General features: G+C 45.3%; 1 protein-coding gene across 6 annotated transcripts in view; it reads right to left on the bottom strand.

Annotated features, from left to right (window-relative positions):
• The window catches only part of LOC130197704 (nucleoprotein TPR-like), a 46537-nt gene that overhangs the window by 19707 nt on the left and 13752 nt on the right, over positions 1 to 13078 (bottom strand). For 4 of the 6 annotated variants that reach the window (XR_008832518.1, XM_056420534.1, XM_056420530.1 and 1 more), the window contains exons 15-29: positions 10441 to 10604; positions 9819 to 9946; positions 9587 to 9735; positions 9329 to 9491; positions 8358 to 8492; positions 6275 to 6415; positions 4312 to 4504; positions 4019 to 4215; positions 3801 to 3941; positions 3055 to 3171; positions 2170 to 2373; positions 1914 to 2083; positions 1603 to 1750; positions 1237 to 1374; positions 516 to 647 (exon numbers count right to left, since the gene is read on the bottom strand). Coding sequence is in view for 5 of the 6 variants with exons in the window: in XM_056420534.1 (XP_056276509.1) it covers positions 516 to 647; positions 1237 to 1374; positions 1603 to 1750; positions 1914 to 2083; positions 2170 to 2373; positions 3055 to 3171; positions 3801 to 3941; positions 4019 to 4215; positions 4312 to 4504; positions 6275 to 6415; positions 8358 to 8492; positions 9329 to 9491; positions 9587 to 9735; positions 9819 to 9946; positions 10441 to 10604 (2320 nt within the window). In the remaining variant the exon portion in view is untranslated. The remainder of the gene's footprint in view (positions 1 to 515; positions 648 to 1236; positions 1375 to 1602; positions 1751 to 1913; positions 2084 to 2169; positions 2374 to 3054; positions 3172 to 3800; positions 3942 to 4018; positions 4216 to 4311; positions 4505 to 6274; positions 6416 to 8357; positions 8493 to 9328; positions 9492 to 9586; positions 9736 to 9818; positions 9947 to 10440; positions 10605 to 13078) is intronic. The other 2 variants (XM_056420531.1, XM_056420533.1) reach the window with 1 other exon arrangement.

Here is a 13078-nt window from a genome sequence, read left to right as displayed (position 1 = left end):
GAGAGAAGAGTTAAAGACTAAAGGAGACCAGAGTAGAAGAGTTAAAGACTAAAGGAGACCAGAGAGAAGAGTTAAAGACTAAAGGAGACCAGAGTAGAAGAGTTAAAGACTAAAGGAGACCAGAGAGAAGAGTTAAATACTAAAGGAGACCAGAGAGAAGAGTTAAAGACTAAAGGAGACCAGAGAGAAGAGTTAAAGACTAAAGGAGACCAGAGAGAAGAGTTAAAGACTAAAGGAGACCAGAGAGAAGAGTTAAAGACTAAAGGAGACCAGAGTAGAAGGAAGACCTGGACAACGAGGAGACGATGACGATTAATTAAAAAAACTAAATAAACAGCTCAGTGCCAAAACATTGTGTTCAGGAAGATATTATGGGCTAAAAAAATAAAAACGTGATATTGTAACTGCTGCAACATCCACTCTAACTTCAGAGCCGGTGGCTAATATTCTTTTAGAAAACCCACACATCTACAAGAACACCCCAGAAGAGCCCCCCCCCCCCCCTCCTCCGTTACCTGTGCTCTGGCCTTCCAGCGCTTCAGGTCCTCCTCCAGTATCCTCTTGTCCGCCTGCATGGAGCCGTTCTTCTCCGACAGCATGGACAGGGAGTGATGCAGTGGGCTGATGTCCGACTGCAGCTTGGCGACCTGAAATAGACGGAGAAGATGCGGTGAGCTTCGCCCGAGACGGAGAGCGGCTCGTTTCAGCCGGCGGTGCGATGTCGAAAAAGTGGCGGCAGAAAAGAGAATCTCTCTCCAGATGAACGCCCTCCTCTACGGACACCAAGTTTTTTTTTTTTATGTAAAATGTTTTATCGATTTGAAAAAAAGCCTTTTTTCTATTTTAGGGTGCGCGGTCCCTTTAACCCTTGTGTTGCCTTCGGGTCATTTTGACCCGAATCAATATTACACCCTCCCCCCGCCTTTGGGTCATTTTGACCCGATTCAATGTTTCACCCTCCTGTTACCTTTATATTTACTAACATATTTTACCCTTTGGGTTCAATTTGACGCCAGCAATTAAAACCTCCAGAAAATTATTAGAATTAATATTGTTTTCCAAGTTTAAGTGTGAGGTACTTTATGTTTGTTTGTTGACTACCGAAAGAACACCGACATTAAACATTGAATGGGGTCAAATTAATCCGAAGGCGGGGGGAGGGTGTAATATTGATTCGGGTCAAAATGACCCGAAGGCAACACAAGGGTTAAGAGGAGCGGGCCGAACGCCTCTCACCTTAGCCTGGGCTTGCTGGAGCTCCTGTTGCAGTTTATCTCGGTCCATCTTCAGGATCCGGGTGCTCTCCTGCAGAGTGCTGATGATCTCCATCTTCTTGAGCTGCTCCTCCTGCTGGGCCAGAGTCTTGGCTGTCTCCTGAGCCGAGAAGGAAGGATGGCGACCACACACACACGGATTATAATAAACACTTCTGTCGGGTCACATTTGCCCTTTTTAGCCTCAAGTTGGCCAGACGCGATGCTCGCCAAAGAGCACGCAGTAAGTATTTGCTGAAAGCCTTCACGACATGTTTCAGATCCTCGCCGCTCAGCCTTTACCCCTGTCGCCTCGTTTCCTAGTTCCTACGTTTTCCTCGCTTCCTACCTGCATCTTCTCCCTCTCGGCGTTCAGGGCTTCCTGAAGCTCCTTCAGCTCTCGGTCTTGATGCTCCACTCGCTGTTTGTAGCGAGACGCCTCTCCGTCCGACGCCTCGCACTGAGCCAGGGCGATCTCCTTATCGCGCCGCACAAACCTACAGCACACACACACAAATCCCGAGGAGTTCACGCTGATTGAAGTGATCAATGGAAACTTGTAGGACGGGTTTACACTGCGACTCCAATGTAGCAGCAGAAAGTAGTTATGAATTTACTTTTTATCCAAAAGATGCCCCCCCCCCTCGGCGCTGCTGTTACCTGAGGATCTCCAGTATCTGCTCGGTGGTCTTCCCCTCCTCACTGAAGGACAGGTCCGGCTGCTGCTGCTGCTGGCGCCCCCTGGTGGCCATGTCATCCATCTGCTGGTGCAGCAGAGTGTTCTGCTTGCCCAGCTCCGCACAGCGGCGCGTCTTATTGGTCAGATCCTCCTGAAAGGGAGAGAGTGACCAATCAGATCCATTCCGCTGCTATTGGGGGGGGGGGGTGTCCTCGACCTAAACACACGTGATCCCACCTTCAGCGTCCTCTCCGCCGCGTTCAGGGCCGCGGTTCTCTCCTGCAGGAGGCCCAAGGTCTTGCTCAGCTGCTCCTCCAGCTCCCTCCTCCGCGCCGCGTCCTGCTGGGATCTCTTCTTCAGCTCCTGCAGCGCCTCCACGTCCGCGGCGTGAAGCATGAGCTCACGCTCGTACTTGGCCTGAGCCTCTCCAGCCAGCTTCGTCTGCGAGGAGGAGGAGGAGGAGGACAACGGCTTTAAGACTTGTGTTGAGTCAAGATGTACAAGCTAACTGGCTGTGACTGAGGTTATTAACCAATATACAGGACTGTCTCAGAAAATTAGAATATTGTGATAAAGTTCTTTATTTTCTGTAATGCAATTAAAAAAACAAAAATGTCATGCATTCTGGATTCATTACAAATCAACTGAAATATTGCAAGCCTTTTATTCTTTTAATATTGCTGATTATGGCTTACAGCTTAAGAAAACTCTAAAATCCTATCTCATAAAATTTTAATATTTCCTCAGACCAAGTAAAAAAAGATTTATAACAGCTGAGTGTTTGTCAAGGCTCAGAAACCCTTGCAGGTGTTTGAGTTAATTAGACAATTCAAGTGATTTGTTTAATACCCTACTAGTATACTTTTTCATGATATTCTAATATTTAGAGATAGGATATTTGAGTTTTCTTAAGCTGTAAGCCATAATCAGCAATATTAAAAGAATAAAAGGCTTGCAATATTTCAGTTGATTTGTAATGAATCCAGAATGCATGACATTTTAATTGCATTACAGAAAATAAAGAACTTCATCACAATATTCTAATTTTCTGAGACAGTCCTGTATATATATGTATGCGAGTGAGTGAGTGAGTGAGTGTGTGGAGTGTGTGTGTGTGTTTACCTGCAACAGGCTGTCCTGTATGGCCTTCTGCTCCAGGGTGACAGCAGCTGTTGATCTCTCCAGCGCTTCCTGCTGCTCCGTCTGGCTCAGCTTCAGACTGCGCTGCAGCTCACACACCTGGAGCAGGTAACGAGGGTCAGGAGACACTGAGGCTCTGACCTCTCTACCGGCGCCGTTTCAATGAATCTATATAAATATATCTATATAGATATATCTATACATCTCTCTCTATATATATATATATATTATTTTTTAAAGTATGTATATATATATAAATAAAATATGTTGTATATATATATATAAAAAAACATATATATATTTAGATATCATATTTGTATATATAATATTGTATATATAATATTGTATACATATATAATATTGTATATATATACACACATATATATATATTATATATATGTATGTATATATACACACATATATATATACACACAAATATATGTGTATATATATACATATATATATATAGACACATACATGTGTGTATATATAAATACATATTTATATATATACATACACATATATACACACACATATATATATATATATACACACACATATACATATACACATATATAGATATAAATAAAACATCAAACAATATATCAGAGAATAGTCTTCTTTGCTCTATATTTCTTTTCCTAAATTGTGACCAATACAAATACTTTTTTAAATTCACGAGCCATCTGGTTGCCACACATTACAAACGTCCATCGCATCGTCATCACCTGTTTTTCTACGGCCTCCACGGCCTTCCTCCTCTCCTCTCTCTCCTGCTGCCTCATTTTCTCCCCCTCCAGAATCCTCTTGTCCAGCTGATTCTGCACCTCCTCGGACTCCTTCAGCCGGACCTCCAGAGGGCAGTGGGACTAACAGGGAGGAGGAGGAGGGGTCAGTGTGCACGCGTCGGCAGAATAGAAACAGAAAACAGAAGAACGAGCCACACCTCCTTCTCCTTCTTCAGACTGTCCTCCAGCGTCAGCACCACGGCCCGGTACTGCTCCACGGAGGCGTTGGCGTTCTTCAGCTGCTCCGCCAGTTCCGCCTTCTGCTCCTCGGCGGTACGCAGGAGGCCATTCACCTCCGCCAGCTCCTGCTCCGATTGGCCGAGCTGCTGGGAAGCCGCCGGCACCGGAGAGCGCACTGAAGGACCGACCACAAACAAAAGAGCCGTGAACACTCAGAGTATTCACACCGCTCCGATTCACTGACCACAAACACGGTGTCTGCCCTCCAGACCTCGGAGTGGTGCTCGGAGGGCCGCGGCTCTGGAAGCCGGGGTGGTGGTGGTGGTGGCCTCGGAGGATGAAGCGAAAGCCAGCTGAGCCTTCAGCGCCGCCACCTGCTGCTCAGCACCGTGCAGCAGCTCCCTGGTCTTCTGCTGCAAGGTGTTCTGGGTCTCCAGCTGTTTCTTGGCTTCCAGCAGCTGGGCCTGGAGGAGGAGGAGGAGGCGACAAGTCAGGATGACTCGCCGTGACCAACAGCGGCGTGTTGGAGACGCGACGCAAGAGATTGAAATCAGCCGTTTTTCTTCAATAATGTCTATTTTAAAAGGTTTAATTCATGTGTTGACCGGATTTCATCCTTTACTCAACTGTTGCTCTTTGGTTTTAAGGCTGAAAGAAACAATTTGTTCTCCTTGTACAAAACAACATATTTTTGTATAGAGGACTTACTAAAAACTACTCGGTCATATAGATCCTTTTAAGACACGTGGCTGGACGCGATGGAGTTACTCTCCGGGCATTTCACAGCAGCCCACTGCTCCTCAGATACTGAGGGGGGGTTGAATGGGGGGCGGCTCGGTGGTGAGCAGGGCCGTCCTTCAGTCAGGGGACTGAGGCGGTTCGATCCCCGGCTCCTCTAACCTGGGTCCATGTGTCCTTGGGCAAGACACCTAACCCCAGAATGTCTCCCAAGTAGGCTGCGCCTTCAGTCTGTGAATGTTAGTTCGTCCTGATGTACAGGTGAAACTGTAGCTCCTTCCATCAGTTTGTGAATGTTAGTTACATTTTATTTTTTACAGTATATTTAGTTTTGTGACAGGAGATTAAATGCTAATGATTGTAATTTTGTACTTTCTTTGTACCTTTTGTACTTTTAATCATTAGTTATATATATATATATATATATATACAGGCAAGTGCACAGACATTTTGGGGGGCAGGTGCTAAAAAAAAAAAAGAAGGGCACCCAATGCCAAAAAAAAATTCTGACAGAGTTGAAGCATAAGCATCAATACAATGATGATGCTGTCCTCGACCTGCGTTTCCTCTGGCAGCATCAGACCACTAGCTTACATTTTCTTTATGAATAAAGATGAATTATTATATAGCAACAACAGTACAAGCGTTCTGATTGGCTAATGGGTCTTCATGCCAGCCACATATTGCCCTCCTCGCTGGTCTGATACGGATCCGTATTGCCCTCTTACGTCATTTTCAAAATGAGTGATATTGATAGACATCAACAGCCAAGCGCAGTGGTCCTCAAACTAAGGCCCGCGGGCCGAATACGGCCCGCCTCCACATTTGGCCCGGCCCTCTGAACAAGAGAGGCATTAGGATTATTTTTTCAGTCTGGCCACGCAAATCCTAGACTAGCCCGTTAAATAGAATGGAATAAGAACTCTATCTCTCTCTCTCTTTTTTCTCTCTCTCCTCGCTCTCCCTCTCTCTACTCTAACATAACTAATGTCAGTAAACAGCTGGACGAGGCTTTGAAATCACGGTTTTCGTGAGTTTTTGTTTATTTTTATTTTTAGGAAACGTCGGACCAGTTGTGACGTCATGTTTTCAGCAGCGCTAATGTTGTGGTTGATTTATCACAAAACAACGTCAGGGGACAAACGCCGTCATGACCTGTGTGTCTGGTGCTGCGGGTCAGAGGAGAAGGAGGTGCACCCGTTTGGTGGCGCGAGGAGCGCGGCGGGGAGAGGGAGGAGGGAGGCTTGTGAGCGCCGCGGAGCATGTCGGGGCGAAATTCTCACAACTCAAATAAATGCCCCGTCGGATATTAAAACACATTTGGGGGGAATTGATGACAGAGAGAGTAACTTGTATTCTTAAATACTGATGAATGTAAAAAAGTGGGCTCCAGCAAAAAGGGCACTTTACTCATCCAGGGCAAAAGGGCTGGAGCTTCAGCACCACTAGGGCTCTATCTGTGCACGTGCCTGTATATATATATATATTCCACGTACGTCCATGGTGCGCCCGAGGGCGTGTCTCTGTGCCACTTCCTGGTCCAGCCTGGTCTTCATCGAAGACACTTCCGCCTCCAGGTGCTCGATCTTGTCGTCCAGCCGCTGGTGAGTCTGAGTCTCCGTCCGCTCCATCGTCAGCTAGACCAGAGAGGAAGAGGAAGCTGGGTTCAGATGGCGAGGTTCACAGCACAGAGCGGTACAACGGACAAAAGCCGAACCAGAGGGAGTCAGGGTTCACATGTTGACCAGTGGGTGTCCAGGACTTTAAACCAAATGTCCACGACAAAACATTGTTTTAAATCTGAGTGTAACATGAAAAAATGAGAAAATGTTGTATTTAAACTAACAAAGAGAACTCCAGAGCATACAGCAGGCCTATTCAACTAGCGGCCCGTTTGAGTTTAACTACGGCCCGCAAGACTGCCTGCAAATCAGTATAGCTTGGTAAGAAAAAATAAAACTGACGGACACGCCTCTTTTATACATTGAGACATTTAACCCAGAGCCATTGAGTTTCACTGTTGCCTCAACCAAACCTGTATGGTTACATCTTTATGTTACGCACCGTGTTGATTGCCGTTGTTACACCCCTACTGGTTTTCAGACCTACTGGTTTCCCTGCGCGTGCGTTGTGTTCTCTTAACATCTGCAGCGGGGCTCTGTCTCGCTCACCAGATTCGTCACACATTCACAAACATATTGCTGGAGATCTTTAAGCCACCGTTCATATCCATGTCGGCGGTTACGATTGTATAAGTGAGCAGAGCATCACAGCCACGGATGAAGAAATACATTTTCGAAAAAATAAAAATAAAAAGATCGCCCGACCTGGTTTCGATCCCTTTCACGCAAAAGGAGTCTGCACTCAAAGACATGCAGTCTGTGCGCTGCGCCACCAGATATTAGTGTCATTCCAAGTAATTTATATATTGATGCATTAAGTCACATTTCTTATGTTTTCATGGGAACAGTTTGGTTGAAGGGATCTGAAACAACTGGTTGCCTTGAGCGGATATTTACACTTTGAAACATGTTCATAGTGATGCTTGTTCGCAACACTTTTGCCACACAATACCGACGCATTTTCGTGTGTGACTGTTTACCTGTGGAAATATACATTACTGTTTTTCATTTTTAGCCATTATTTTATCAATATTCTGTGCGGCCCTCACACCCCCCGTGATTTTCTTATTCGGCCCACTTGCTGCTGAAGTTGAATAGCCCTGGCATACAGTATAAAACCGTAAATGAATAAGAGACAATAGTTTGCATACCTGTAAACTCATGAGGGGTTAAAAGGTGACAACAGAATATAATAGATGTATATCTATCTATATATATGGGGGGGGGGGTTCTGTGAGATTCACATCCAGAATTCCTGCTGGAAGTCACTTCTATTTAGACTCTGGTTCGGCGCTCCGTGACGTCACTAGCGAGGTCACAGCACAGAACCAGAGTACATACATGTCATGTGACAATGTTTCCATGGTGACGGACAAGGTCACGGAGATCGAAGGCGCTGACAAGAAGTGACTTCCACCAGGAAACCTGTTTATATCAGGGACGTGCAGGTATGAGTTTAATTTAAAGAATAAACATTCAAGTCTTTTCAGTGAAGGTGCGTTCACTTTCAGCGCGGAAGAATATGCGCTGTGAGTATAAAAGAGCGTCTGCCGGCTCATATTTTGAGCATCATTCTTTTAAAAGTATATTAATTATTTCAAACTCAGCGTAAATACATGAATATGAATATAAGAAATTTACATTTACGTTTGTTTTCTGCCCAGGACTCGATAACTATAAAAAAAATTACATGAATTTTCCAGGTTTTCTGTGACCGTACGAACCCTGGGGAATCCATTCCACTGCCAACTGTTCACACACACACACACACACACACACACACACACACACACACACACACACACACACACACACACACACACACACACACACACACGCACACACACACACACACACACACACACACACACACACACACACACACACACACACACACACACACACACACACACACACACACACACACACACACACACACACACACACACACACACACCTGGATGGACTTGAGGTTGACGAGCAGCAGGTTCTGGTTCCGCTGCTCGGACAGCACGGCCTCCTTCTCTCGCCCGAGTCGACTCTCTGCTCGTCTCAACAGGTCTCTCTCTTTGGTCAAGTTCTCCACGCGCACCTGCAGACGCAGAGAAGGGGGGGGCATCACTCTGGGGGGGTTCACACCAAACAGGTTCACCTTTGCAGTCAGACTCTCCGACTCCCTCTTCAACGCCTCATGTCCGAGAACTGTCCTCATCTCCTAATGTTTAACAAGTTGGTGTCTATGTGCAGGGTTCAAGTGGATCCATATTTCCTGCAGAGCAACGTCGGATCCGCCGATTGGGATTTTTGTTTAATTCTAGTTTCTCTTTTATTTGAGAAAATATAATTTTAAAATATAATTCGAGAGGCAGTTGTTCTCAAATGGGGGTACCTGTGCCCCTGGGGGTACGTGGAGGTACTCCAGTGAGATTTTTCAAAAATATATGTAAAATTAGTAGCCATGAAAAAAAATCCTTTAGAAAGAGTTATTTAATTAATATTCAATTAAACATAAATGCAAGTTCCGAAACTTAATTTAGTATATTCTAAATCAGACACTGATGGTCCAGCGCTGTGTATTCCATATTTCTTTCAACCGCTGGTTGGGTACTTGGCTGTAGACGTATTTCACACGGAGCGACATCACCGACAAAAGGATGAAAGAAAGACGAACTATCGGCCGATTAGAGAACGTCAACGACGCTTCATCCATCTAAAACGAGGCATTTATTTATCTATTTACTGATTTATCTACTTACAAGATGGAATAGGGAACGAACTACAAGTTCTTCCTCTGAATAAGTCGGTAAATTTGTTTCTAGTTACATTTTGTAAATAAAGTTGTGTGTTGGTATGACCTGCTGTGCGATACCCGAGACTGAGGGCCTGTGCCCTTGAGACCATTTAGCTCCTCCTCCTCCTCCTCCTCACCTCCTCCAGCGCCAGCTTCTCATTGGCCTGTCTCAGGTCCTGGCTCATCGTGTGGATGATGTGCTCGTGCCGTTGGGTGGTGGCGGCCATCTTCTGGTTGCGGTCCTGCAGGGCGGAGATCTCCCTGCGGTAGGCCGACACCGTCTCCTGGAGCATCTCGTACCTACACACACACACACACACATAGAGCGCGTTAAAGCCCAAAACAGATCTCCACGAGCTGAACCATGAGGTGTGAGTGGGGGGGTGGGGGCAAACCTCTTGCTGCTGAACTCCAGCTGCGAGGTGAGCCTGGCGTGGCTGGAGCGCAGCTCCGTCAGCTGCCTCTGCAGCCGGTCGTTGGCGTCGTTCAGCATGCGGTCGTTCTCCGCCTTCTCCTTCTTGTAGAGCGTGAAGGCGTCGCTCAGCTGGGAGACAAGACGCGGACGGTCAGAGCGCGTCTCTCTTCTCCATCTTCTCCACCCTCGTGTGCAGACGGAGGCGTCGGTACCTGTTTCAGCGCCGCCCTGGCCTGAGTGTTCTGTGCCGACTCGGCGGCGGCTCTCTGGGGGGTGGAGCGGGGGGGCGGCACCGTCGGCGGTTTAACGGGTGAAGGGTGGGAGGGAGAGTCAGAACCTGCTGACGCACACGAGCACTTTGGGCTATAAACACTGAATGAAAGGCAACAACCAATCCAGAACATAAATTTAAAAAAAAAGATTATTAGAATAGTCGACAACGAATTTCATTATCGAGTCGCAGAGATGTTTCATGTTTTCATGAAAAGAGAAAGTTGAGCGGAGGTAGAGAAAAGAGCACGATGCTGCTCTGCGAGAGCCAATCAGCATTGAGACGCGGTGAATTCTTCCGCGGTGGACGGCGGGAAATAATAACCGTTTCTACGGAGCAAAGCAACGGAGATAAGCCCCGCCCCCTCTCAGGAGAGAATGCACCACAAATAGTCGGGCGAGTAAAGCGTCGTCACTTCTGTTTTTGAATAAAGGGTTGGAAACTAATGTCTAAAAAAATAATAACAAATCAGATTAAATCGATTATTAAAGTAATTGTTAGCTGCAGGATGTAACGAATCCCCGTGAGGCCAACGTGTGTGTGTGTGTGTGTGTGGTGCTCACCCTGAGGCGGCAGGCTGAAGCCGGTGCTCTGCGTCAGCAGGGCCTTGTACATGTCCCTCTGCCGGGCGCTGGAGTCGGCCAGCTGCTTCTGCTGGTTCCTCTGCTCCCGCAGCTGCTCCGCCTCCTTCTGCAGCGCGGCCACGCCGGCCTCCAGCTCCGACACGCTGAGGAGACACACACACACACACACACGTTCACGTCGCTGCCACGCCACGGGGAAATGCACCTGGGCGCGAACGCACACGGCTTCTAGAAGTTTGTTCCCCGGTGGGGAAACTTGTGTGTGCTCGTTTACTTTGATGGACTATTTCAAACCGCCGTGGACGGCCGACTCAAGTCTTAGCTGGATGTGAAGGACGCCGTCATCAACGGGTTCAGTCGTTATAAGTTATGCCCGGAAGAGATTTTGAGCGACGGGAAAATACATTTTCATTTTTCTGAGGCGCTCGCATCTAGAACATTCTTAAGGTGCGTTCACACCAAAAGCGTCGCGATTTGTTGCGTCGCCCAAAACGCATGCGTTTACTCGCTCGACCATTTGCCGTCTTCACGCCATAAGCTTCCAGACGCTCCGCGAGGGGCGGGGCTTAACTCCGTGTCTCGTCTCCGTAAAGACCGCTATCATCTCCTTCATCCACCAGAATCACTAACCACTAGTTCTGCCTCATACTTGTTGTGGACATCACACACACGTCTGAACATCCAACGCCCTCGTGTTTGGTTCATAACATTGATATATATATATATTTATACATGACATCACCTGTAGAATCACTCAGCTCGGTCACTTTCACCGATGAAGTTACTGTCACGTCTGAAAGACTTCCAGCGCTACGAGAGCGGAACATCTAAACGCTGTTATTGTGTTCATAACATTATAATATATGTTATTGTGTTCATAACATTATAATAAATGTTTTTGTGTTCATAACATTATAATATATATGTTAGTGTTCATAACATTATAGTATATCAGGGTTTTTCCTGGGTCAAAATGGGTCTTCGGTACACGTCGGGCTGTTGAGTAAGTTATCAGCAGCTGGCCGCTCTGTCCATACGTGCACCTCACAGTTGCGTATTGATAAGACACGCTTATCAACTCCAGTGTTTCCCCTACCATTATAACAGGGTGAAATCTCCACCCGCCACCCTATAAATTTCCTCGTCGTCGTCCCCCCCCCCCCGTCAACACTTCTCGGCTCGCGCGCATCACGGCAAAGCTTCGATACTGGCGCACTTTTTGAGTTCTGCGAAAGATTTTGACCTGTTCATGACCTTTGACCCGATCGATCCCAAAATCTAATCAACTGGTCCCCGGATAATAAACAATCATCCCACCAAATTTCATGCGATTCGGTTCAATACTTTTTGAGTTTTGCGAATAACACGCATACAAATAAATAAATAAAATAATAAATAAATAAATAAATAAATACACGGCGATCAAAACATAACCTTCCGGCATTTTCAATGCGAAGGTAATGAAGCTTAGGGCACCAACATGGCTAGCGGCACTAGTCCCGCCCCCCTGAAGCTGTAAACCTAGGAGAGACACTCAACTCGATTACTATTGATCAAAACAGAACGAGGGTTCGGCTGTAGCCGACTTGAAACATACTATTGAGAACATATTCGCTGACATGCACGTGATGAACACTGTTTTTGTTTTTTTCCATCGCAGACTTTTTTTTTTCCTTAGGCGCTTGGGATTTGTCATAGACGTTCGGGAAAACAGCTTAGGCGCGCGCCCAAATTTTCTCTATGCAGGAAAAACCCTGTATATATGTTATTGTGTTCATAACATTATAGTATATATGTTATTGTGTTCATAACATTATAGTATATATGTTATTGTGTTCATAACATTATAATATATAATAAATGTTATTGTGTTCATAACATTATAGTATATATGTTATTGTGTTCATAACATTATAGTATATATGTTATTGTGTTCATAACATTATAGTGTATATGTTTATCTGTTCATGACATTATAATATATAATAAATGTTATTGTGTTCATAACATTATAATTAGGGCTGTGAAACGATTAAAATTTTTAATCGGGTTAATCACAGGTTTTTGTGGATTAATCATGATTAATCACATATTACCGATATTCTCGGTATATTTTGTGAGAACATAGAGATTTATGACAAGAGACGGATATATACATTCATACATTCTTCTATACAATGGTGCTGCAACTCAGCAGTTATTTAGCAGTTTTCTTCCATATGGAACATAAATACATCTTCATCCTAAACAGAATGTTTAACCCTCCTGTTACCTTTGGGGTCAATTTGACCCCATTCAATGTTTAATGTCGGTGTTCTTTGGGGTCAATTTGACCCCAGGCTGTTTTTCACTGTGTCAAACATATAAGAAATATCAACTTTTTTATATATTTAAAGGGCTATTTAGGTAGTCAACAAACAAACATAAAGTACCTCACACTTAAACTTGGGAAACAATATTAATTCTAATAATTTTCTGGAGGTTTTAATTGCTGGGGTCAAATTGACCCCGAGGATAAAACATGTGAGTAAATGTAAAGGTAACAGGAGGGTTAAACAGAGCATTTTTCTCTTGTTTGTCAACCATTAACTCCACCATGATACAATCTAAAGGCCTC

The sequence above is a fragment of the Pseudoliparis swirei genome, chromosome 8, assembly GCF_029220125.1.
Source record: "Pseudoliparis swirei isolate HS2019 ecotype Mariana Trench chromosome 8, NWPU_hadal_v1, whole genome shotgun sequence".
NCBI lineage: Eukaryota > Metazoa > Chordata > Actinopteri > Perciformes > Liparidae > Pseudoliparis > Pseudoliparis swirei.
Note: the sequence above shows the minus strand (reverse complement) of the source record. Positions and strands in the feature narration are given on the sequence as shown.